This window comes from Lineus longissimus, chromosome 5 (assembly GCF_910592395.1).
Source record: "Lineus longissimus chromosome 5, tnLinLong1.2, whole genome shotgun sequence".
Classification (NCBI taxonomy): Eukaryota; Metazoa; Nemertea; class Pilidiophora; order Heteronemertea; family Lineidae; genus Lineus; species Lineus longissimus.
The window spans coordinates 22,933,489-22,959,664 of NC_088312.1; the positions used below are offsets into that span (position 1 = coordinate 22,933,489).

The following is a 26,176-nucleotide window of genomic DNA, read 5'->3' on the forward strand; positions in this document are numbered from 1 at the left end:
TTTGGGTCATCCTAAACAGCGCCCACCAGCGTCCACCAGGTTTTAAAGCAAGTTAAATGTCATCAAAATAAAATCTAATGGTCATAAAAGATCAGGCCATCTATCTAGACTGTCCGTCTGCAATGTTTTTAATGATCTTTGATCACAATCACTAACAGAGACATGTCACAACGGTGCAGGGCCATCTCGGTCTAACGCCAACTCGGCCTAACGCCAACTCGGCCTACCAACTCGGCCTCGGCCCGGACCAACTCGGCCTGGGTAAAAAACCAACTCGGCCTGGGTTATACATTTTTGTTTTTTTGGTTTAATTTCTTCTTATATGTGAATATCAGAGTTGCACTCGTTTAGTTGGTATACCATCATAGTCTACATTTCCTGTAAATCTGAAGATAATTCATTGGGCGATACAGGAGAAAATTGAAGGTTTTTCTGCTAATTTCAGAAGGGCCGGGCCGAGTTCGCCGGGGAACGACCTCTCCTGTTAAATGCAGTTCACGACCAAGATATAGACTAGGCATGAGGAGCACTGGAAGTAGGCTACCTGGAGTGGGCAGGCATAAAAACTTAGCACGCTTAGTGCTGATGTCATGAGGGACATCCCAACCAATAATTTCGCTTTTGCTTGCTGGTGACATGATATGGGCAGTCCCTCGACTGCAGGTGTCACTAGATAAGAGACCAGGCCATTTGTGTTGAGGTAGCTTGTAGCACCAGAGTCTCCAATATATGAGACACAACAGAATACAAGAGAGAACAAACATAGCGTAAATGTCCCCTGTCGTCATATGGGCATGGGTACTCAATGACACTGTCGAAAATGTGTTACCAGAATCTCTTGTTCTTGAAATCATAGAGCACAATGCGATTTTCATGATTTTCAGAAAGCGCCCCCTATGGGCTAGAAAAATGGTTGAAACTAAAAACTCACGTGATATACTGTGTACCTTTGTTAGCTTATTCTACCATAAAAATTTGGTAAAGATCGGATGAATATTAAGCGAGTTCTAACACTTTATGTGTTTTTGGTTTTGGCCCCCTGGTGGCCAAGTCGAGAATCAAACTCGGCCGATTTTACATCGCGACACACCTTTGGCCTGTCCTCTATCAGCACACCAAATTTCAAGCCAAAATATTTTGTCGTTCAGAAGTTACAGAGCGGAAGGGGATTTTCATGATTTTTTAGAAAGCGCCCCCTATGGGCCAGAAAATGGCTGAAAATAAAAACTCGGGTGATATATCGTGTACCTTTGCTAGCTTAGTCTACCATAAAAATTTGGTAAAGATCGGATGAATATTAAGCGAGTTCTAACACTTTATGTGTTTTTGGTTTTGGCCCCCTGGTGGCCAAGTCAAGAATCAAACTCGGCCGATTTTACATCGCGACACACCTTTGGCCCGCCCTCTATCAGCACACCAAATTTCAATCCAAAATATTGTGTCGTTCAGAAGTTACAGAGCGGAAGGGAACACTAGCGGCGAGCGGCGAGCGGCGAGCGGCATTGCAGACGGACGGGCGGTATTTCCATATCCCCCTCCGAGGGCTCCGGGGGACAAAAAACTGATTCATGCTTCAGAAAAAGTTTTTTATTTGCGTTTTATTTAATGAAGGCTTACAATACTTGATACAAGAAGTACATGTTACCAATTTGGCCTTTGGAGAAGAGCATGCTTACATGTATGCCAAAGACTTCTCACATCATGACACAACTCTTTCTGTGAAAGGATATACTGAACAGAACAGCCATCAATGTTTTCTGTTGAACTCTTGCATATATTTGCACACAGGTTCTTCTTGTGATGACATATTGGCTGTCCAAGTCTCAAGAGACATCACAGCTTAACACTGGGTCAACACCACAACTAGCAATGAATTCTTGTTCCCAACACTGGGTCAACACCACAACTAGCAATGAATTCATGTTCCCAACACTGGGTCAACACCACAACTAGCAATGAATTCATGTTCCTAACACTGGGTCAACACCACAACTAGCAATGAAATCATGTTCCTAACACTGGGTCAACACCACAACTAGCAATGAATTCATGTTCCTAACACTGGGTCAACACCACAACTAGCAATGAATTCATGTTCCTAACACTGGGTCAACACCACAACTAGCAATGAATTCTTGTTCCCAACACTGGGTCAACACCCCAACTAGCAATGAATTCTTGTTCCTAACACTGGGTCAACACCCCAACTAGCAATGAATTCTTGTTCCTAACACTGGGTCAACACCCCAACTAGCAATGAATTCTTGTTCCCAACACTGGGTCAACACCCCAACTAGCAATGAATTCTTGTTCCTAACACTGGGTCAACACCCCAACTAGCAATGAATTCTTGTTCCTAACACTGGGTCAACACCCCAACTAGCAATGAATTCTTGTTCCTAACACTGGGTCAACACCCCAACTAGCAATGAATTCTTGTTCCTAACACTGGGTCAACACCCCAACTAGCAATGAATTCTTGTTCCTAACACTGGGTCAACACCACAACTAGCAATGAATTCATGTTCCTTTTATTAGTTCCCTCACTACCCCGAACAAATCTTCATACTACAACAGAGTTATATCTAAAACAACATTAACATTCACTCTAACAACAATCAAGGAAGTTTGGCCACTCTATCACACACTCTTCAATAATGCCTCACACATTCACAAGTTTGCAAAACATGAATAATAATATATTCGCTATTGCTCCAAGGACATAATATGATATAGACCGGATAAAGTTTGCGACTCTTTAGCCTCATGATTTGGTAGGCAGAGACGAACAACAAAGTTATAAAATTCCAATTCTAATGCATCAACCATTAACTTATGGCAGCAAACACAGCATTAAAGGGAACTGGAACCGCCGAGCGATTTATTCAACTTTTCGACTTTCACCACCCGGGAAGTCAAACTTCCAACTTCCTATTCGAGTTCAGATTTGTAGCTCCACCCCCAGTGCCCGAGCATGCGCAGTTCAATTTGTTATTATTGAGAGTCATGTGAGAATCACGTGAGTCATGCGATCTTTCATTCATGAGTTTTCGTAGTAAATTCCATAGTAGTGACGTCACTCAATGATTGACAGCTAGGTGCCATGTTTCATTCATGCCTCGTTCTGATCACCCGATACGCGGGAAATGAAAACGAGGTCATACGAACTGGCTTGGCGGTTTCAGTTCCCTTTAAGTCAACTGGATAACTAAAATGAGTAAATTCGTTAAGTTCTGGTTTACAAATACGACCCGATTCACATCATAACTTGGTGAGATAAATGCCTTAATAATACATCCAAACAAATCTGTGGAGGCACCTCACTGAATGTAACTACAAGCAGATATGAATATACAAACACAATTACAAAGACTCATATGTGTTGTCATAAAAACAAAAAAACAGATTCACACCTTCCTTCATTTGTAAAATAATGCTACTTTTCAAAGTGCATGCATGGCTTTTCTGAAAACTTTGCATCTCACAAAGTACATGTCAGATGTACACTCACTGGCTTGTTTGTACATTGTCCTCAACTATCTTGACATGTACCAATGATTCTTTCACGCTTCTATCTTTGTCTCACATTTGACAACATTGTTATTTGTCACACCCTTTTTCCTGTTCATAGTTCAGTTTTTCCTCCGTATGCAGTTTCTCAAATTCCCCTTTGAAGTCGTGGAACGTTTTCTGAAAGATAGAAAAGATTTTACACCTTGCTGGAATCAAAAACTTGACATGTGCCAGTAATGACCAGTTATCCAAATCCTAATGATTACTTTGCCTAAGGCATGGGAATGATTAATCCTGTTTACCGTCCGAGAGATTTAAAAAGATGATGAGGCTTTTTTTCATTTTTCATTATTCATTATCGGTTTACAGTCTGATTTACTGGTCAAAACACGCGATTCAGCAAGTTCCAGTAAATGGAAATCAGGTCGGTCATCAACATGAGGCATTGAAAAAATGTCATTATTATGATGAAGAGCCTACCCTGCCAAGTTTTTATTGTGTTTTTCAATCATTTAAGGTAAAGATGAACCACTTGAAAGATTATTTAAATAAAAAAATGATGGCAACAATAAAATAAATAGATTTTTTTTAAATAATGAAAATATTTCATGTTCGTTCAGAACCCATGCGGGAGGTGGACGGTAAACAGGATTAATAATTCCCATGGCCTTATAGATAGTCAAGTTTACTAACCTGCAACAGCTCCTTATGTGTGACCACCTCCATAATGGCTGCCTCCAGGAACGTGATCCACTCCATCTTCTCTTGCCTCGCCTCGTCAACCAGGCGATCATTCCTGAAACAAGACAACAGTACCATCATCAGGTATGTAACGTGTGGCTTGTCAACACGGTGTGTGCAAAGGCGTTTGATTCACCAAAAGACTATAAGTTCAAAAACATTTCATTTGAAGGTCTCGACCCGAGATATGTGCCCTACAGGGTATTTTGTTGATCTCTGCCTGGATAATGACCTCATAAATCTGCCTCGGGATGGTCTCAGCAAGTTTGTTGACAAGTTTCTGGCCAAGTTTTCGAGCTTTGTTGGCATGGGCTGTCATTGTAATCTCATCAACTGGTTTACCACAACTTACCTTGCTTGACATTCTATGAGCTGATCAGCTACTTCAGCTACACTGCTATGATACAAATCCTGGCGGAGTTCATTGTTGACTTTTTGCCTCTTCGTCACCTCGCCTTTCAACTGATTCTCTTCCTTGATAAATGTCTGAAGATAAGAAAAACGGCATTCAGAATACAGTAGACCAGATAACGTTGTGACCATCTTCTTTTTGCGATTTGGGTGGCAAACACTAACACTCAACATGCCAAAGTTTTCTCTTTCATGCATTCAACCATAGAACTAATCAGACACTTTCATAACTGAAAGCTCACCTCTTTGTTGACGTCAATCTCCTTACTGAGTGATTCTAGCCTCCTCTCCAAATCTTCAAGGAGATTCTGCTTCTCTTCCTCAGTTTCTTTCACCTGGAAGAAATATAGTTAACACAATATCAATATTTGTACGAGTACCTTTTTCACAAGTCTAAAACGGTTCTTCCATTCGGAATTTATAAAAGATGCAACCACTGGGAGAAGGACAAACTTTGGTACAAAACCTTAGAAGTAAATCTGCGTAAAAGACCACCAAAGTTGGCAGGGTTCAGCACTTGCAAACAAGCATCCATCAGAAAATGAACACACATTCTACCAACGAGGTAAACCAAACTATAGTGTTGGCCTGTCTAATCTGGAGACTCTCCTCCTTTAAGTAAGGGCCACTTACCAGTTCCAGCAGTTCCATTTCATGATGAAGCTGAGCCAGCGTTTCATGAGACTTTGTCTGTGATAGGGCCACATTCTTCATAATTCTTTCCTGTAAAAGGTTTCGTTATGATATCAAGAAGTTGCTGTGCATTATAGCGCATTTTGATGTACACTTGAAGGTTGAATCTGTTCACTGGAGTCAAATATCTACAGCTTCACCATTGACAACAATGGCTTCCTCTGGACTGAGACGGTTCATGTCCAATCTTGCAAAATCCCGTGAGAAGACTGATGGCATTGTCCAAGTGAAACATCCAGGACTCAGTCGTTAGAGAGGGTTAGGCCTATTTTGTAAAATTAACAAATTAGATCAGGCTGTTACCTTCACAATGTTGAGATTATCACTGGATGGTTCACACTTTAGATCATCAGTGTTGATGTAGGCATCTGCTGGGAGAATCATCTTCAGCTTCATCAGTAGTTGTCTGTGATTCTGGCACTGCTCTTCAATCTAACGGAGAAATAAATAGAAACAAATTCAGTCAATTCAACTCTCACTTTTTGAATTATAACATTTCCACATTTTTGGCAAGACGACATTTCAAGTGAGCTTAAGTTTCAATAGGACACCTTCAGGAGGTCAGCAAGCTTCAACATGACTCTTACCTTTTCTTGTCTTTTCCCCATGCCCATTTCAAAAGTCCAGATCTGTTTTTCATTTTCACTGATCTCCCTCTGCAAGGCTTCATTCTGCCGCCGTAACTCTTGACTCCCTCGGTTTATCCGCTGAACATCGATCTGTGATATCGTCTGAGTGTCGAGGATGTGCCTTTTGTGTTTGACATCTTGGACAAGGCGCTGAACTTCCAATTCTGGAATGGAGAAGGTGAACTACAATAACATGAATGTACTTATAGTACGGAGAAGTTTGTAGTGGCACAAAGGCTTTAAATAGAAGAGTGTGCATGCTAAAAAGTTTAAAAGCTATTTCAAGATATCAACATTTTGTCAGCTTTTGAGAGATCCATCGGTGAAACAAACCCGTTTTGACACTTTTTCAGAAAAAGCTCTCATCCCAGGATTAAGCTAAAGAAGACTTAGAAAAGGAGATTATGGCGCGTCAAGTTTGCCCTACATTTCAGAAATGACCTGGCAGTGTTTGATGGGATGACCAATACCTCCAGTTCAGTATCAGTTCCATTAACCCCCAAACTAGAGCAATCATAACTCACCAGCATTATTCAATTCCTCTTGGTTTTCTGCCATTTTCTTTGAAAGGTTAACCTTCACCATCTCCATCTTCTCAAGATAATCCTTGAACTTGCTGAAGTCTCTCGAGATATTGTAATGGTACTCCTGAACACTGGCAAGGCGATCCTGGAGAGACAAATCATGAAAAAACAAATTGAAGTATCTATTAGTGTGTTCTTACCGCCATGCACATATTCCACAAAAGTCTCTTGTTGTGAGCTGCTCAGTAATTGGTTGCAGGATGTTGTTCGGTCATTGATCCAATTCCACGCTTCACAAATCTGACACCAATCTGAGTACATGAAACTTATCTTTTGCACAAGATCCCAGGAGGCTAGATGTCCCAGAACAAAATACCAAAACTTGGATTAGGGAAAGACTGCTGTCACATGAAGATGAAACCAACCAAGTGTTTCTATAGACTTCTTGAGAATACTTACAGGTTCTTTCTGAAGCTCATCCAATTCTGCCATCAATCTTCGGTTAGTCTCTGCCAGCTGATCCACTGAGCCACCACTACCAGCATATCTCATCTCTAGAAATAAACAATACATGTACCAGTTTGAATATGACCTCCTCTTGGGGTTAAGGGCCCCTTGATGCCTAGATCACACACATCATGCCAATCATGCCAGGTACACTTCCCAGACCTACAGGGCTTGACTCTGTCTTTGTTTTCAAAAGGTCAGACACTTGGCAGAGTTACTTACTTAGACTATTGAGAAGTTCTTCCTCGACCTCCGTGAAGGAGTCTGCGCCAGCCATGTACATGCTGTACGACTTGGCTAAGTAGTTGTACAAGATCTAAAAAACAAACATATACCAGCCTTGAAGTGATAGTTACAAGTCTAGTTGTCATTGTTATACAAGGTGATACAAATAAGATTTATACTTTTGATTTTGAATAGCTCTCAAATGATCAGCCCGATGTTTACCAAATGTTTGCCACTCATAGCGGATATCAATACATTTTGTTTACAGTTTGTTTTATATCATTACCTCATTTGTTTTTGCAAAATAGCATTAGATTTTTCGACAGCTCTGCGTCCAAACAAGTTAAGTCTAAGTGGGTGTTGTTGGTCGCCAATCAAACTCTCAGACCACAGTAATGGTAAGGTTTAAGCAATGGGAGGTGTATCATGCAGGTCTTGGTAGATCTGATCATAAAGGAGCAAAAGTCAAAGCTACGAAATATCCTTACAAGTTTCTCTGGTTCTGACTCGGCCTCAAACTCATCCGCCTCATTTGGAAACATCACCGCTTCAATATCAGTATTCATAGCACCCTGCAAACATTGAAAGAAATATCCTTATAATATGAGTATCTGAGCAGCAGGCGCCTTCACAGGCAAAGGCACTGGCTCTTACTCTCCAACTATGCCTCGTGAACAAAAGGTCAAAGGTTCTAACCCATAGGGAGCTCTTTCTTATGTGGCCAGTTGCTGTTTAATACGGTACAAACTGCTCTCTTGCTAGGCACCTGGTTTGAGATGGGAGTTTGATAAGAGAGTGTCTCCTAATTCACACCCGCCAGGCCCTTTCATAGGGGTGACACTACATGTATAATGAACGAACTTGACCGTTTTCTTACATTAACGGCCATCATCACAAGGCATGGCTTGAGGATCTGAATGCTAGGTAAAATACATGTGAACACAGAACAAGTGGGAGCCTGGCTAAGCCTTTCAGTTACTAAGTCAAACCAATCTATAACTTACTTACCTCGATGTATTCAACGAGCCAGATCAGCGCCCCCAGAACGCAAGGCCAGGTGTGTGGCGCCCCGATTGTAAACATCATGTTCTTGGTCAAGTTGAATGGATACTCGATCATCTTCATCAACCTCGGTATCTCTTCCTCATGCTTGTTCTTCATGACATAACCAGGTTGAATGTAACCGTACAAGAACTGCAAAAATTCAAATGACTTTACAAGTCTCCACCACTCATGACAAGACCTGTCAATTATATCAAATTGACTGGGTTTTAACCCCAACCCTGCACCCAAATAAGGGGTCCCTAATAAACAAATTGCCAATTGGATAGTTTGTACAGGTATTAAATATTTTAGATTTTACCCTGCAGGAGCCATGTTTCTGCCAGCATCAAGCATTACAACATGTTCTACTGTGTATCGTGTACAAACCTCAAAAATATGAATGACTTCTTTTGTGGCAGGGGAATGTAGAATCCTGGTCGAGATTTTGTGTGGGTAATGTTTCATTTGCAAAAACTGAAAAAAAGAAACATATTATAACACTCTGATCAGTCATTATACAGACAATTGACATCTCCTTGACTGAAGCCCAGTAAACTTCACACAAGAAGAGGCTAAACAACACCGACTCTAATGATATATAATTGTGACACTGTCAAAAGCTATAGATTAAACGATATCATAGGACCATTCATTGGAAAACACTTTATTCCAAATCGAAACAGAGCGGTCTTCTTTTCTAACTTACAAAGTATCCAGCCAGCAAAGGTACGACAGGCCTTCCATAGTTCAATTATGTGCGTTATCGATCAATGACACAATCAAATCAAATCAATCAATCAAATATAAAGCGCCCAAATTTGGTGAAAAATTTCACCAACTCTCAGGCGCCTTTGAAATACACTCGAAAAAGGTGTGCTTTTAGCATTGTTCTAAAAGCTGCCTTTGACTCCGCAAGTCTAATGTGTGTGGGCAGCCCATTCCATAGGAGTGGCGCCGCCTTGTAGAAGGATCTGTCACCAAAACGTATGCACTTGGTGCGTGGCTCCTGTAGAAGGAAAGCGGCATCAGCCCTGAGGGAATAGGCTGACCCACGTCGGCGTTGTACCATATCAGTCAGGTAAGCCGGTGCCGCTCCATGGACTGCCTTGTAGGTGAGCAAGAGTATCTTAAACCAACTTACTTCAATTAGCCTCTTGATGCAACGATCTCTATAACCAGAACTTTTGTCAAATAAGGGCCGAGGATCTTTCATTGTGTCATTGCCAAAAATCCGGCCATATCCCGAGGTCCTGAAATTAAAAACGTTGGCGTATTTAAATTGAATCAACATTTTCATTTGTAGCTACACAGACAATTTTCCCAGCCATCGTCGTATGTATGACTGATATGACACCAGGAAATAATGGAAAAAATTGATGTGCTCAGATTTCACAAAAGGCAGACAACAGTGAAATGAACGAACAGTCTGTCTCAACCTGCCAAGCTCAGAGCGCCAGGTGCCAGGTTTTGCTGCGACGGGTCACTTTTTAGCTCACCTCTTAGCAGAGGTGAGCTTATCCCATACCGTGGCGTCCGTCGTCCGTCGTCGTCGTCGTCGTCGTCGTCGTCGTCCGTCGTCCGTTAGCAGGGCACGTTTCGTAACTGTTAGAGCTATTGAGTTGAAACTTGGTACACATGTACCCTTATGTAATGACACCTTGGAGACCAAGTTTCGGTCCGATTCGTTTCATGGTTTGGCCACCAGGGTTTGGCCACCAGGGGGCCAAACGTTAAAAGTGAAAATGTGCAATATCTCCCTTAATAATAGTCGGGAAATTTTGAAAAAAATATGGTAGGTACTTCTAGCAAAGGTGCATCATATATCCTCCGGGTTTTTGATTTGACCTCCTTTTCAAGGTCACAGAGGTCAAATGGTGTAAATTGGCCGTTAGGATGTAACGATGGCATGTTTCTAAACTGCAATGACTATTGATACCAAATTTGGTACACATTTACCCCTTAGTCAGGTGATCTTAGGGACCAAAGTTTGGTCCAATATGATTCACCACTTGACCACCAGGGGGCAAAATCCAAAAACCTTAAAAATGTGATTATTCCTTAACTTCTTGCCCGATTGCCACCAATTTGATATCATGGGTACATCTAACCACCATACAGTATATGTCACACAGGTTTTCAATTTGACCTTCTTGTCAAGGTCACAGAGGTCAAATGACGTAAATTCGCCGTCAGGCCGTAACTATGGCACGTTTCTTAACTGCAATGACTATTGATCACAAATTAAGTACACATGTACCCCTTGGTCAGGTGATCTCAGGTACCGAAGTTTGGTGCGATCTGATTTGCCGTTTGGCCTCCAGGGAGGGGGCCAAATCCTAAATTCATCAAAATGCCATTATTCCTAGTAATGACTTGCCCGATTGGCACCAATTTTATATCATAGGTACATCTAATTCTAACAACCATTCAATGTGTCACCCGGGTCTTCTTTGATTTGACCTACTTTTCAAGGTCACAGAGGTCGAATGTACTGTAAATTGGCCATTTTGGGGAAATTGTAATTGCTTGGACCTACATCAAACCTAACACTACATGACACAATACCATGCTCTTTATCCATCTTTCCTCCACATGAGGTGAGCACAATGGCCCTGGCCATTTCATTTACAATGACTTTATGTGCTAAAAAAGGAATCGAGTAACACCAAATTACATATAGCATCTTGATTCAACTACACTGCATTGAGCATGGTTAACCTGCCTAGATATTTTTTTATTTCTAAAACAAACCTTGGTTTTCCAATTATACCAGCTTGGCTAGACTTCTGTTTATTTTGCTGATTATTTCCTGCAGAGCGTCCAACAGAGGATGATCGCTGGCTTCCAACTGAGTACCTATTATCAGTACTGTACCGCCCTCCTGATGACGACCTGGCATTGTTTTGACTGACGGGAAGATTACTTTTGATCACACGTGATGCCAAAGATGGTCGACCACCACCGCCACCACTTGAGCGAGATCGACGCATATCTATATCTGAAATGAAAAAGCACTTATAAACTTAACAGCCAACTTTGGAAATTGGAAGTAAGATGTCTTATTAACACTACATTTACAACACCTCCAGGGCTCCACACCACAGCCTAGATGGTCACTAACCTGATTTTCAACTATAATTATAACTGGAATGGAACTGCAAATGTGCAAAAGAAGGGGGATGGACAATGTCGTCAGTTTTTTTATTTTTCAGGTCAAAATTAAGCTTAAAAGATATGGTAAAGGTAAGAGGCAAAATTGAAAGCAGCAGCAATTCTAAGGTCAATGGCTTTTACAGAATGAAAAAATTCCTATGCAATCAAAAGTTATAGCCATTTGAAGGTCGGTACTTTGCATCTTTTTGACCAAGCAGCATAAAAGGAAAATGCATTGGGGGGTCAAAGGTCAAACGGCATCCAACATGGCTGCCATCAACAGCCAGAACAAGGACATTCTCACATAACTACCTTATTTTTAGGAACTTTTTGATGAAATTTTCTGGATGGAGTCGTGTTGTGATATCCTTCATCAGACAATCCAAAATGGCCGCCTTAATCCAAAATGGCCGCCTAAATCCAAGATGGACGCCAGAATGAACAGCCAGTGCCAGAAAACTCCATCAAAAAATCCTTTATTAATAGGAATTTTTTAATGAAATTTCCAGGATTGAGTAGTGTGATGATGGACCATCATCCTAAAATCCAAGATGGCTGCCAAAATCCAAGATGGCTGCCAAAATATGCAGCCAAATTAAGCCGATTTTGATAAAAATCCCCTATTCATGGGAATTTGTAGCGAATTGTCCACGACATGCAAGATGGAGATGTGGTATAATACCCTAAATCTCAAAATCTAAAATGGCCACCAAAATCCAAGATGGCTGACAATTTTTCCAAGATGGCCACCGTCTTTTTTACAAATTCAAATGGGCTGAGCAACTTAAAAATTCCAACCAGGCTTGTGACATATCAAAATTTTCGGGGAGGAGCAGGGAATCCAGTCCATCTAGGCAGCTAAAGATATGAATCAAGCCTATAACTAACAACAGAAGAACTAAAAGATATAACTTGTGTTTCTGAAATGTTCTTTTTCAAGGTACAGATAATATCGATAAAAATCTGTAAATGCTTTTGTTTCCGTAATGTGAATTGTTTCTGTCATACGAGCCCGAATGCCACATGTCAGATCTGAAAGAGAAAAGAGCACATGGTTTAACTATGTTTAAAATTTATAAGCACATCTTGATTTGACTATGCCATGTTTCGCCCATTTCAGGTGCTCGTCAGTGCAGCTAGCCATCACTTTTTCCAATAAATGCTGGAAAAAGAAAACTACAGACATGACAGAGCAAGTGACCCAGCCTGCTAGGATGAGAGAACTCTAATTTACTATAGGCCTACCATGACTGTGAGTGCTACTTGTTATATATAGATGAACCAGAAAACATCCAAGATTTCATAGATATTTCGCCCAGGAAGCAGAACAAATTACAGTCAACAAAGCCAAAGGGGTAATAAATGATGATGACTCATGAAAAAAGAAAGAAAAAGCATCAATGTAACAGTAACAACAGTAAAAAACTGGTTGGATAGGTCATTTGCTCTACATGCCAAATCAAGAATGTGCCCAAACTTTAATTCCTACATTTTATCAAATAGTTGCTCAGTTTTATCAATCAGATGGTAAATTATATAGAGGCTAGAAAGACTGAACAACTCTTTTACTTCACAGTAGGCCTAAAAGTACAGAAATTGCTTCACCATAGGTAGCCATGACCAATATCAGAGAGAAGAGTAGCTGAAGAGAGGAGATGACAGATGAGAAAAGCAACAGATAACAGATATTTCAATAGGACAAGAGAGGAAGTGTCAAGTGAAGAAAAAATACAATTACAATTTTTTCACTGAATTTTCGCTACAAAAGCTAAATATTCACAACAGTCAAACGTAAGAAGTGTCCAGAAGGGACTTGGGTAACTGTCACTAGCTAAATGAAATGGCCAGGGCCATTGTGCTCACCTCATGTGGAGGAAAGATGGATAAAGAGCATGGTATTGTGTCATGTAGTGTTAGGTTTGATGTAGGTCCAAGCAATTACAATTTCCCCAAAATGGCCAATTTACAGTACATTCGACCTCTGTGACCTTGAAAAGTAGGTCAAATCAAAGAAGACCCGGGTGACACATTGAATGGTTGTTAGAATTAGATGTACCTATGATATAAAATTGGTGCCAATCGGGCAAGTCATTACTAGGAATAATGGCATTTTGAAGAATTTAGGATTTGGCCCCCTCCCTGGAGGCCAAACGGCAAATCAGATCGCACCAAACTTCGGTATCTGAGATCACCTGACCAAGGGGTACATGTGTACTTAATTTGTGATCAATAGTCATTGCAGTTAAGAAACGTGCCATAGTTACGGCCTGACGGCGAATTTACGCCATTTGACCTCTGTGACCTTGACAAGAAGGTCAAATTAAAAACCTGTGTGACATATACTGTATGGTGGTTAGATGTACCCATGATATCAAATTGGTGGCAATCGGGCAAGAAGTTAAGGAATAATCACATTTTTAAGGTTTTTGGATTTTGCCCCCTGGTGGTCAAGTGGTGAATCATATTGGACCAAACTTCGGTCCCTGAGATCACCTGACTAAGGGGTAAATGTGTACCAAATTTGGTATCAATAGTCATTGCAGTTTAGAAACGTGCCATCGTTACATCTTAACGGCCAATTTACACCATTTGACCTCTGTGACCTTGAAAAGGAGGTCAAATCAAAAACCCGGAGGATATATGATGCACCTTTGCTAGAAGTACCTGCCATATTTTTTTCAAAATTTCCCGACTACTAGTACTATTAAGGGAGATATTGCATATTTTCACTTTTAATGTTTGGCCCCCTGGTGGCCAAACCATGAAACGAATCGGACCGAAACTTGGTCTCCAAGGTGTCATTACATAAGGGTACATGTGTACCAAGTTTCAACTCAATAGCTCTAACAGTTACGAAACGTGCCCTGCTAACAGACGACGGATGACGACGACGACGGACGACAGACGCCACGGTATGGGATAAGCTCACCTCTGCTAAGAGGTGAGCTAAAAAAGATTGAAAAATCTTCAAAACCTTACACTTTACAGAAACCTTCCCAAACGATATCAAAACATTGGAAACAGCTGACCAGAGAAGCTTAATTTAATTGACGAAGTACCCGGATGTTGAGAAAAATGTCCGCGCGCTCCACGCGGCAGGGTTGGAACTAATTTGGATTTTAAAATTGTTTTTTCCGCGGGAACTGTCAAACTTTTTTTTTAAAAACTGTTCACGATATCAATAATGACTACTTAATTCTTCTTATTATCACTTCTATGAAGTTTCATGCAGGACGAACATATGATTATACGAGCTACCAAAACTTAGAAACGTCTAAAATCTGGAAATATTGAGCAAAATCAGTACAAGTTTCTGCCAACCTCAAAAGTTTGACAAGCAGAGGTCATTTCCGTTGAAATAATTTATAAAGGTCACGTACCCATTAGCGGAAAAGGCGCCAAAGTTTTGAGTAGCAAGTGACAGGTAGCCACGCCCCCATGCCGCGCTTATTTGCATATCATTATGGCGGTCGCAAAGATCGAAGCCGCGGCGAAAGTTGTGCGTAATTTGTAATTTCTCAGCAAATAGTGAATGAATTTCGTTGAAATTTGAAAGAATGAAAGATTAGATACCTGGTTACCTTGAGTCTTCTTGGTTTCTTCATACATCAACAATAAAACGCCGAAATTAATCGATCTTCTTCAATTAGGTGAAATTTTTTTAGTCATTTTTCGTGCATGACGCTTAAATTCGCCGACGGGACGTGAAAAGTCACGTGACCTGAACACTGAGCGAATAGCAGAATAGGGTGAAGGGTGAATGAATGAATGAATGAAAAGCATTTATAGGCGGCGCCTTTCCATGAGCCTGATCAAGGTGCCACCCCGTTCAAAACCGAAAACATCATTCAGAGAAGTGCTTCTTAAAAAGCCACGTCTTTAGCTGAAGTTTGAAACTGGTGATATTTTGGCATGCCTTGACGTGGCCAGGGAGGGCGTTCCAAAGAACAGGTGCACAAGACGAGAGACTCCGGTCGCCTAGCCGAGTTCGGGTTCTTTTGACGGAGACCCGATCAAGCCCAGAATACCGCGTCTCTCGTCGGCCAGGTGCAGCACTCAAAAACCCATCGAAATATTGTGGTGCAAGACCGCTATAGATCTTATAAGCAGTCGGCGAGATCTTGTACTCGATCCTTGACCTAACAGGGAGCCAGTGCAATTGCCGAAGGGCAGGGGTTATGTGCGCAGATTTCCTAAGACGGAGGACAATCCTGGCAGCCCAGTTCTGAATACGCTGGAGTGGAGCAATGGTACTTTCATGGAGACCATGCAGAATGCCATTATTGCAATCTAACCGGGAGCTGACCAATGCACAAACCAAACGCTCTGCGCTAGCTTGATCGAGGTACTTTCTTACACGACCGATGTTGTAAAGGCTTGCACTAGCTGCCCTGCAGATGGAGGAGACCTGTTTCTTCATGGTCATATTTTTATCCAGCCAAACGCCCAAGTCCTTCACACAATCCGATTCATGAATGTCCTGACCGTCAACCACAATGGACGAAATAGAGCCAGTCCTTCTGGAGGACACAAAGTTTGCCATGTCGGTCTTAGGTGCGTTTAGAGCAAGTTTATTGTCCATTAACCAATCTCCAATGTCACTGATGCAGTCCTCTGCGTGAGAGAGTACCTGAGCACCGTCCTCCTTGTCACCACAGCGAAAGCTGTCCATCAGCTGATTATCATCAGCGTACATCTCAAAGGTGATCCTCTTCTCACGGATCAGGTCACCAAGGGGAAGCGTGTATATAGTGAACAGGATCGGCCCCAAAACTGAGCCTTGCGGGACACCGTACCTCAGCTCGACACTATCTGACACACAACCATTTACTGAAACAGATACCTGTCGCTGTTGAAGGTATGAAGCAAACCAGTTCAAGGCTTGAGACGTCAAACCTATTCTGTCATGCAGCCTGGCGAGTAAGATCTCATGATCAACAGTGTCAAATGCGGCTGACATATCGAGGAGAACTAGAAACGCTTCATGACCTTCGTCCATGCATGACAGAATGTTGTCGACGACCTTTAACAGGACCGTTTCCGTACTGTGACCCTCGCGGTAACCCGATTGGTTCGGGTCGTAGAGCCCATGAGTAGACATATGTTCCTTCAGACGTGAAACCACGATCCTCTCAATCAGTTTTGACAAGTACGATAGGTTGGACACCGGGCGGTAGTTTGAAAGAACATCCTTGTCCAAATTCGACTTTTTCAAAAGCGGCGTGACAAGCGCACCCTTTAGGCTAGGTGGCACTTGCCCAAGTTTAATTGACAAGTTAATGATCTTGACTAGCGCTGGTAATAGTGGAGGCAGACATTTCTTGAGGAGACTGGTGGGGATTGGATCTAAGCTACATCCCTTAATGGTGAATAGCACAGGGCTCGAGCTAGATGGGTACAGGGTTGGTAATGTCTAAGAACTTTTTTGAAAGGCAGCCACGTTGTCAGCCTAAATTAGCATTCTAATGCACTCTGAAGTGATAAGACAGCACTTGACTTTTCCATCCATGCATCATGTATGGTGCTGCTCCCCAATTTCGAGTCATCCCCAATTTCGCGAAAACCCGTTTTTTCCCGTTTTCTCGCGCGTCACTTCGTTTCCAGAGAAGAAATTTTCTGATTTTTGATTTTCATTTCGTTCCGCAAAGAAAGCGCCCAAAATGCGTCCTAAACAGGCAAGCAATTCTCTAATTACGTTCAAAACACTGGGTCAATACCTAGGATCATGCACACGACACAGAAACACAACAATCAGTCGCGCATGCGCAATACCCGCGAAAATGGGGGAGCCGCTTCGGATTTGTTTTGGTCTGCATCGATCTTTCAGTGAGCGATTTCAAGATTAATTCACGCTTAAAACATCCACGCAGCACCCCAGATATTTCGTTATTGATCTCAAATTTCGTAATAAATAAGCTTTTGCGTGTATGGAATCGCTGGAAGCTAGTAAATCTGCACTTAGTGATAAGACCCGCGAAAACTGGCTCCTACATGATACACCTAATGTTAAATGTACAGCATATGTCTAAACAGCATATTGTCAAGTTTGTTTAGGCCTACATCTACTATATATCGATTTCTCTCCCTTAAAAGATATAAACTAGATTCCAAAATGAAGTTTTGATAAAACTTATAAAGAATAGAAACTTATAGACAGAACATAGATGTAAAGTAGGCACACATTGTTGCAGAAAAGTAACTTTTATTACATGAATTTGTCCAAAAAACCTTTCAAAATTTCCGCTCAAAATATATACTACGCATGCGCAGAATATAGAAAACTATTCACACTTTTAGCCATTTTATTGTTGTATTTTTAGTTATATGCCTAGACTGGTTACAGATATTAATTTCTATTTTCATATTCCTAAAAATTTATTATGTAAAAAGAATATCATGGAGTACTAAGGAATTATTACCTTTATTTAGAGAGTATATTGTTCTACGCATGCGTAGTCTGCGTCGAAGAAGCCATTGCTTGCATTTCCTGCAAAAAAGTGAAAAATAAGGTACTCATCCTGGTTTTTATGCCGAAAAAGTTCTTTTCCATGGTAATAAATTGATGTAAACTGTATAGTCCTGCTTATTAAGATATCATCTATTGCATTTCTGCTTAAATACGAATGTAGATTGAAGAAAATAGTTGCATTTTCAGATCAATCAAAGGAACCAAGATTTTGACACAGACAAAATTCAGATCATCTCACTCTATTAGGCCTAGTGGCAGTTAGTCAGTGCAGTCTCTCAAAGAACAAAGATTTTCAACTTGAACTTGCTATACTTACGACACAAGCCATGCTTGTGTCGTGTATAGTTAATATGATGGCATGGTCGACTCCTAACTGCCAACTCTGCCATCAACAAGACAACACACATAGGCCTAGGCTATATTGACATAATGTAATTGTCAATGTCATTGATACACTCCACACTCCTGCCGTCGGTGTCATGGATGCTGCACATCATTGGGAGTGCATGGCCATGGGACATCAACCGTTCAATACGTGGATTTCACAGACTGTGAACATTACAATGATTACTGACAAGCTTAACTTAGTCTAAGTCTTGAGCTTAAATAGAGGATTGTCAGCTGTAGTGTAGGCCTATGTCATTATAGACAAGAAAGAAGTGGAAGATGTCACTGTCAGTGTCAGTATCATTTTTCCAGATAAACACCAAGAAGTAATGTGCCCCATTTAAAAAAAACCAAACGTGTTTCTGATGCCTCCTGAACCGAGACACCATTATCACTGTTCAACTTTTTAGGTTGGATTGCCATGGGCACCTTCCCATCAAGGCACAAACAATGGACAATGCTGTCAACAGGCAGCTGTTTTTTGACCTACGGAAGACATTCCCTGAAGTTCCAGAGGCTGTGGTAGTTTCAACATTACAGCGGGTAAGTACATGAGAGGGTGCCCCCTAGAGGATGCGATTGGCCACGAGCTCATTCTCGGCCAGCTATATATGATATCCAATATACCTTACTCTTGTTTTATTGTAAGAAAATCATGCAGTCTCAAAAACGTATATGTATTTCAGATGCAAAATTGTCCTCTTTTGGACTAATTGGTCTAATAATGTATTCACTTGGTCTGTGAAAGTGACTGCCCATCACATCTTTAGACATTTACTGCCAACTCGAGTGAGCAGAAGTTGGCCGGGCAGTATTACTGCTGATTGTCTAGTCAATCTCCTTTGTTACCACTTGAGGCAATACTGAGTTTTGGCACCTTTTGATTTTGCAGTATAATAATAATCGAGATACCTGCTTTGATATCCTATCAGTGGAGAGGCAGAAGTATGTCTACGGACCTTATGAGAGTGCTGCAGGCTCCATGGTAAACCAGGTACGCGGACTTCGGCTGAAGGATGAAAGAGGTCGAGGTTTGAGTCAGCCGGGCATCGAAACAAGGCCACCAGATCCAATCTACAATGCGGAGTCTTCATATTCACAGGGAATGACTCATAGTCGGAGTGAGCCGCACCTCTTGCAGGAGACATGTCACAGTCCGACGCATCTTGGACGGCCTCCAGAGTATTCAGCAAGTCCAGTATACTACACAGACTATAATCAAGCCATGCGGCAACACCCTGCACCGCCACCTCCTACAATACCCTATTCACAAGATACACGGTTCCAGTTTGCTCAGCAGCCTCAGCCACCACCCCCCTACTCAATGATGTCGCCTGGCTATACTTCAAATGGTGCTAACTATACTTATACTACAGCAGGTGCTAGCAGTGCTAATAATCCTAGCATGAAACAGGATTGGACTAACCCGACTCCTTGGGCTGGTGGCGACCCTCAGAGGTCCACTTCGCCATACGTGAATTATCCAATGCACGGGTCACCCTACACTCCTCCAAGACAGGATGGAAATCAGCTGGCAGAAACTCTGACTAATTCGACGCATGCTACGCCACAGCGAAATTTACCACCTTTGTATATAGACACAAATAATCAGCACCCCCCTAGGCAATTTCTTAATATGACAAACACTTTGTATGGATCGCATAGTCCACACAACAGTCGTAGTCAAAGCCCTGTGGTGCACAATCCCATGCAGATGACTTTGCCTCAGCAACCTCCACCTTACCAAAGTGGAGGGCAGCAAAACCATCACGGCCAAGGCGTACATACCCCGGGATCAGAGCCCGGCACCCCACCAGTACATTTCCCCCATACGAACTCTGCGCCGAATGTGTTTTTTCAACAAACGACGCCTAATCGTTCGCAGTCCAATGATAGTGACCAGAGTTTGTTGGAGACGAGTGACCCCCATGAGCGACTTGTGCACCAGCAGCCAATACAACCAGCAATTATATCAAGGAGTTCAAGTCAGAGTAGTCTTGTAAATAACGATATTGAAGGTCGAACGAGTCGTTCCAATAGTACAGATGATATAGCCTATACACAAGGTGAGTTCACATGTTTGTTAAGATGTCAAATTACACGGGTCAGTCACTCGTGAGTCATTTTGAAAGTGGTATCGACAACTGTCATGCCAGTCTTGTCTTGTTAATTCTAAGCTCTGTAACAGGTATAATCATGTGACTGACAACCCATTCTCGTCTCCTTATCTTTATTCACTTCCCTTGCAGCCTTGATTCTGCATCAGAAGGCTAGGAAGGAGAAGTTAGAAAAAGAAATGGAGCGGTATCGTGCCTTTCGGGATCAGTTACGCACGAAAGTGTGGACCATGGAGAATGAAATCGCCAAGAGGAAATCGACGAGAAATTTGGATTTGAGGACGACGGTAAGTTAATAAAAGTTGAGCAGGGTTTTTTGTTGTTTTATTCTGTATGCAGGGTTTGGTATTCTGCTGTGTCTTTGGCTCCTGTTTGTTTTAGGTGCCTAGGTAGGCTGCATTGGCATCTTCTTAGATGGTGGAGAGTTGTAGGTGGCCATCGCGGGTCTGTCTGTTGACCATCTGTTCACTCAACTCCTTTGTCTGTTTCAGCCTGTTGACTTAGTGCAAATGCGAGAATCCAATCGTCAGTTACAAGTAGATATACAGCTTCTGTACAGAGAGCTTGACTCCTATGAGCAGGGTCAGCAGCAACCTCCTGTTAATGAGAACTTCTATATGAATATGGATTCCACCGGCCAGTCAGGAACACTTAGGCCTCCTCCGAGTGGTGTCATCGAATGTAAGTTGATCAACAAGTCTCCAAGGTGATTCCGGTAGCTAGAGTTGCAACTTGCAGAATGACCACAAGATAATCCCACTGCCTAGCACTGTCATCAGAATCCAGCACAATTTGAGTTAGAAGTGTGACACGTACATTATTGCTGTGAAGCCCTTCAGGTCTGGTCATGGTGTTCTGGATAGCAGCACTGGCCTGCATTAAAATATATCCGTATGAGGCCATTGCTGCATGTTGCGTTCTGTGTCACCACTCCAGTTACCAGCCAGGGTGCTGGTAATCTCTGTGCTCTCATGACTGTACTTATAGACTTTGTGTGCTATATCTGATTCCAGCTTTGCCGTCGGTGCCAAGACTCCCTATTCACCCTCAAGAACAGATGTCAAACGATGAGGAACAATGGGCTTGTTCAGCGTGTACCTTCCTCAACCACCCAGCCTTAGATAAGTGTGAATGCTGCGAGTTCCCCCGTGCTGTGCCCCATCGACAAGGTATGCCTCACACCGTAGCTTGTCACGAAGATTGCTACTGTCATAGGTACAATTAACAGTTGCCCAGGGAAGGGTTTGGTGGTGAAACATTGTGGCCATCTGCTGAGCGGGCGAGCAATGATAATGAGGAGGATGTTGTTAGCTTTTCACAACCCTTAGGCTTATAGCATGATGTAACTATTGAATGTGATATACCAATGTCTTTCTGATGAAAAGCTATCAGTTGATGGATCATCAGTTTTGAGATAGTTGACCTTGTCCTTAAGGGGGGAACCTGCCTTAAGAGTTAAACATGTAAATATCTGTAAAAGCCTGATTTTTCAAAAGCCAATTTAGAACATGTCGATAGCTCGGCAAGACAATCTTCTGAGACAGAGAAATGACTGTTATGTGGGAGATTTTTGTTGAATCATCTCCGTGTTAGTAGGTAGTTTCTATCTTGTACAAATGTAATATTGGGGTATATTTAACAGGTTTATAGTACACTTGCATTCTTAGTGGTCGATGAGGTGTAATGACTTGTTGGGTTTATATAAGGTGTATATTTACTGGTTTGGTTGCCGCATGTTTTGATAACCAACGTCTTATGCTTTGATTTGGAGTTTGCCTGCCTTAAATTTCGCATGTCGACTGAAATCGCCTAGACAAACCTGGAATGAATTGAGTCATCGTGATCACCAGATGACCAGTGTGCATTTCCGCTTTTTTGCTTTCTTTATTTGATCCGTCTTTCTTTTACTTTCATTTTGCCTAGGTCATGGCTGATGATGTCATTCAGTGGAGGATCTATCCAGCTGTGTTATACTAAACGTTGTGTATATGTGTCTAGCGCTTCTTGAGACTTCCTACAGATTACAGTTTTAGCCTGCAAAATGTTACACTTATCTCTTGGCGACCGATTTCATTCTTTTATAAACTCCCGTTGATAAGTTGTGGACTTGCATCAACTTAATTTTATGTAAACGGTGAAAAGTTTGGGGACAGCATTGATTGGCAAGTTTGTGCCAACTTCTCACTATGGTTCTGTTGAATTTTTGGTTGAGATCGAAAAAAAATCATGTTAAAATTATTTGATTTGGTTCAAAGTTTATAAGGCAAAAACCTTGTGATTTCCGGCTGCAGCCCAACTAGTCCCAGTTGTAAAACATCAGGTTGTGGTCTGGATATTAGAAATCAATTTTGCCAAGATTATGACAACTATTTATTTGTGCAGGTCAATCAAATGTACTTGTGTTTTGTGATCATGAGTTCTTAAGAACACGCAAGGGAACTTGTCTGATGTAAAAAAATGCATTTTAACTTAAGAAAGCCATAATTTTGTCAATGTTTACTAAACATGATGATTAGCAACACAGTCTTGTACTAAAGAAGAGTTTCCTATCTGATTCATTGTTATACTACTGTACATGAATATTCAGTGGAAGTTTGATACATCTAATATGTCCGCACAGATCCTACATTGCTGGGCAATAAAGGAAAACTTGACACTAAATGTATCATATGACTTGGTGTTGTATTTTCTATTTCTATTATTTTCTGTTCTATTTTCTAAAACTACTTCATGTACACTGTACATGTAGGTATCATATTCTTGTATTAGTTGACTTACTATTGTAGCTTTGTAGAAAGGCACAAAACAGATGCATATTTCACAAAATGTTCAAAATCAGTGAATCAGAATGTCAATGAATTGTTCATTCAACAGTTGCAATCCCGATTTATTACTGTATCTGTATTTCCATTGGTGTTGTGTGCTCGTTGAAACACTAACTTGAAAACAAGGACTGTAAAACAAACCTCTGGTTAAAGGCTGAACATGTCTATCCTTAGTTTAACATTATCTTGATAGCACTCTGTCTTAACTGTGCTGTAGTACATTTGGCTTGAGTTTCAATCATCCATTTGAGTGGTTTGTTGTGCATCCACATGTATGTGTTGTGTTTTGTTTTACTAAAATTACCTCGTCACTTCCTCAAATGAAAGCATTTTATTTGAGCTTTAATCCGGATTAGTGATTCCACTAATAATCATTCAAAGTTTGGCAAAAGATTTAGGGAACAAGAACTAGAAAAATATTGTACACCTTATCAAAGGTCAGTTTTTTACTTGAAGAAAAGTGGTGAATGTTTGGGAGCTTTATCTTGAAGGCGTCTTGTGAATGAATCCATTTGATTTGACATGCCTCTCATACTGTTTACCTTCACATGCCGCTGCAACAATGAATGAACTGGAGTCAAACAGAAAAGACCACTTTGGCATGATTAGTTCGACATGGAATGAATTGTATTCTTTTGTGATTAAGGCCTGTCTGAAGCCAAGTCTTCTGTGTAGTGTTATCACCCTGACTCATGAAAGTAAAGCTTTGAGACGTTCTCAAAAAGTCATTTTCAGTGACATTTTGACATCTGTCGGGGTGGGGATGAGCTCTACAGTCATTTTTCAATTAGCATGTTATTGTATTTGACACTTCATAAATGTAACAGTCACAGTCTGTTTCGACTTATTGTACCTGTTTCCTTGGCATGCTCTATGACTGCATGTACAGCATGTATATCTTATATGGGCTGCCTGAGTTTTCGTTGAACCCTTGAACTCCTAGAGCTCAGGTCAGTCGAAAAATGGATTTCAGATGTTAATGATTCGTTGATTAGCCATCATTGGTGTAAATTGTAAATGACTGTTTTTACATGAATTCATTTAGTTACAGCTGTCTGGCACAGCAGTTGCAAGGAATGAAGATATGTTACTGTTTTCAAACATTTACATGAGAAATGTTGTATTGTGTACAGTAGTTCTCTAACATTTCACCTAAGACTGTCATTGTTACAGTTAATTCACTACATGTAGCGTTTAAGTTGTTCAAGATGAAGCATGGGCGTTGAAATTGAACTGGTCAGTATCATAACTGTAGTTACCTCTGTGTGTGTAGTACTGTAAACCCCAACATTATTTAGTCGTTTTATTTTTGCTATTTACGAAAAAAAATTTAAATTAAAAAATAAAACACCTTTGAAGATTTGCCGGTTACAGTACATGATGTACTGTGTGGATTTATCAAGACAAGTGCCTTCACAAGTGCCCCGAGATAATTCAGGGCCACCACTAACATAGTTTACAGAGTTCCTAGAGTAGAGGACATTACTGATATTCATCTGTCAGTGTGCTTCAGCTGTCTTGTTAAATGGTTTGGTGCATTTCTGATGTATCCAAGTATCGCCCTCTATGCAGGAATGCTGGAAAATGTTAGAAGTAGGTGGTCATTATCTCAAGATGCACCTCCTTTAATAGTGGACAGTCTTGTTATTATGTTAGCAGCTTCAGAAAAACGTATTTTAAGACTCCGATGTTGAGATATTTTGCTGCCAGATAAGCCGTCTTGTGATGTGGGTTTTCTGTGAGGAACTTGAAAGGGTGTCAGAAAACTGGGTGTTTCCCTGGGCCAGAGACCATCAACCATTGGTCTTCCCCAGCACCTCCCTGACAGTTCTTTGTTGTCCTCATACCCTTCATGACACTGTAACTGTTTCGTGGCCACCCTGATCACATTGTGAAGGATAGGTGCAAATGTGTGTCTCTGAAAACAAACAAATTCAGTATATTCTAGAAAACCTTTAAAAGGCTTCTTTGGTTGTTGGTCCAGCCTCGTCTGTTGTGTGGGAATGTACATATTTGAGAGAGTACTGCATCTGTTGTAAGATGAGGCTGTATGTTATTGTAGGCAGGCACTTTGGTCGCTGAGGAAACGAATACATCCCCCCACAACCTATCGGCTACAAGACTAATGTCAGAGGGCTATTTTCCAGGGCGTTGATATCCAAACTGCCTTATCGGTTGACTGAGAAGACCTCCTGTTTGCAGGACACTTTCGGCACTTAATTTGTTATTTTCCCTCTTTGTTCGGGTGACTGATAGGTTGTGTCAGCTGTACACTTTGAAGGCTGTGGTGTGGAATATATTCTGTGATGGCATTAGTTTTTGCCAATGGATACCGGTAAAGTGCAGTGCGGCCATTTTGCATGGAAGCATGTGGCCATAGAAGGCAAATGATGATGGAACAGTGCAAGACTGCCGACATGCACATCAACTCGCACCATGTTGAGCACCCTTCTGTTGCACTGTCATCGCTTTGCCATCAAAGGTCACATGTTCGCCATCCAATAATGTTGCCGTTGTCTGCCCATCATTGACAGAAAAATTGCTATCTGCGGTGGAGTTTCAACTCCAGAGTTGTTAATTGTTGAAATGAACATCGTGTGATTGATGAAAATAAGCTTTGAAAATTATGACGGTCCTGTTTATGTAAATGCCTACTTGCTTTTCTAACAGTTTTCTTGGAAGAAAAACATTCTGAAAGGAGTGGATAAAATGATTGGAAACCTTCTGGTCGGTCTGATTCATTTTACATGTAACTTTGCAGAAATCTTTCGAAAAAGGAGGAGCAGTTACTTTAAACAGGACTGTACATGTACATGTTGATGTAGAGTATGATATTTAAAAGCTTTATGAAATAATGGTTATTTTATATATTACAAATAAATTGTACTAAAACATTGTAACTTTGAATTATGCTGTTTTCTTCTTGGCAACATCTTGG

The 26,176-nt window shown here is 41.2% G+C and overlaps 3 protein-coding genes across 3 annotated transcripts in view; 1 reads left to right on the forward strand and 2 right to left on the reverse strand.

The window, feature by feature from the left end:
* LOC135487946 (small ribosomal subunit protein eS4-like) overlaps positions 1-26,176 on the reverse strand; it is a 93,446-nt gene that overhangs the window by 36,205 nt on the left and 31,065 nt on the right. The gene's annotated exons all lie outside the window — the stretch shown is intronic.
* LOC135488074 (kinetochore protein NDC80 homolog) lies at positions 1,597-17,683 on the reverse strand. Its single transcript, XM_064772474.1, has 16 exons — positions 17,650-17,683; positions 11,039-11,285; positions 9,429-9,537; positions 8,675-8,761; positions 8,252-8,437; positions 7,732-7,815; positions 7,241-7,334; positions 6,971-7,065; positions 6,512-6,656; positions 5,946-6,151; positions 5,662-5,790; positions 5,299-5,388; positions 4,908-5,000; positions 4,607-4,740; positions 4,207-4,309; positions 1,597-3,690 (listed from the first exon to the last, which is right to left on the reverse strand). Exons 2-16 carry the CDS (start codon positions 11,275-11,277, stop codon positions 3,601-3,603), a joined length of 1,884 nt encoding a protein of 627 aa, XP_064628544.1. The 5' UTR covers positions 11,278-11,285; positions 17,650-17,683; the 3' UTR covers positions 1,597-3,600.
* LOC135487897 (TGF-beta-activated kinase 1 and MAP3K7-binding protein 3-like) lies at positions 17,903-26,138 on the forward strand. Its single transcript, XM_064772090.1, has 7 exons — positions 17,903-17,991; positions 18,707-18,839; positions 19,189-20,362; positions 20,546-20,700; positions 20,905-21,094; positions 21,427-21,582; positions 22,337-26,138. The coding sequence occupies exons 2-7, from the start codon at positions 18,747-18,749 to the stop codon at positions 22,345-22,347; spliced, it is 1,779 nt and encodes a 592-aa protein (XP_064628160.1). The 5' UTR covers positions 17,903-17,991; positions 18,707-18,746; the 3' UTR covers positions 22,348-26,138.

Coding starts and splice junctions, on each gene's coding strand:
- LOC135488074 (XM_064772474.1), bottom strand. CDS start 11,277: ATGCGTCGATCTCGCTCAAGTGGTGGCGGTGGTGGTCGACCATCTTTG. Junction 8,762..9,428: donor GCATCAAGAGGCTAATTGAA/GTAAGTTGGTTT, acceptor TCTTTTTTTCAG/TTTTTGCAAATGAAACATTA. Junction 3,691..4,206: donor CACATAAGGAGCTGTTGCAG/GTTAGTAAACTT, acceptor TCTATCTTTCAG/AAAACGTTCCACGACTTCAA.
- LOC135487897 (XM_064772090.1), top strand. CDS start 18,747: ATGGACAATGCTGTCAACAGGCAGCTGTTTTTTGACCTACGGAAGACA. Junction 18,840..19,188: donor TAGTTTCAACATTACAGCGG/GTAAGTACATGA, acceptor TTGATTTTGCAG/TATAATAATAATCGAGATAC. Junction 20,363..20,545: donor TGATATAGCCTATACACAAG/GTGAGTTCACAT, acceptor CTTCCCTTGCAG/CCTTGATTCTGCATCAGAAG.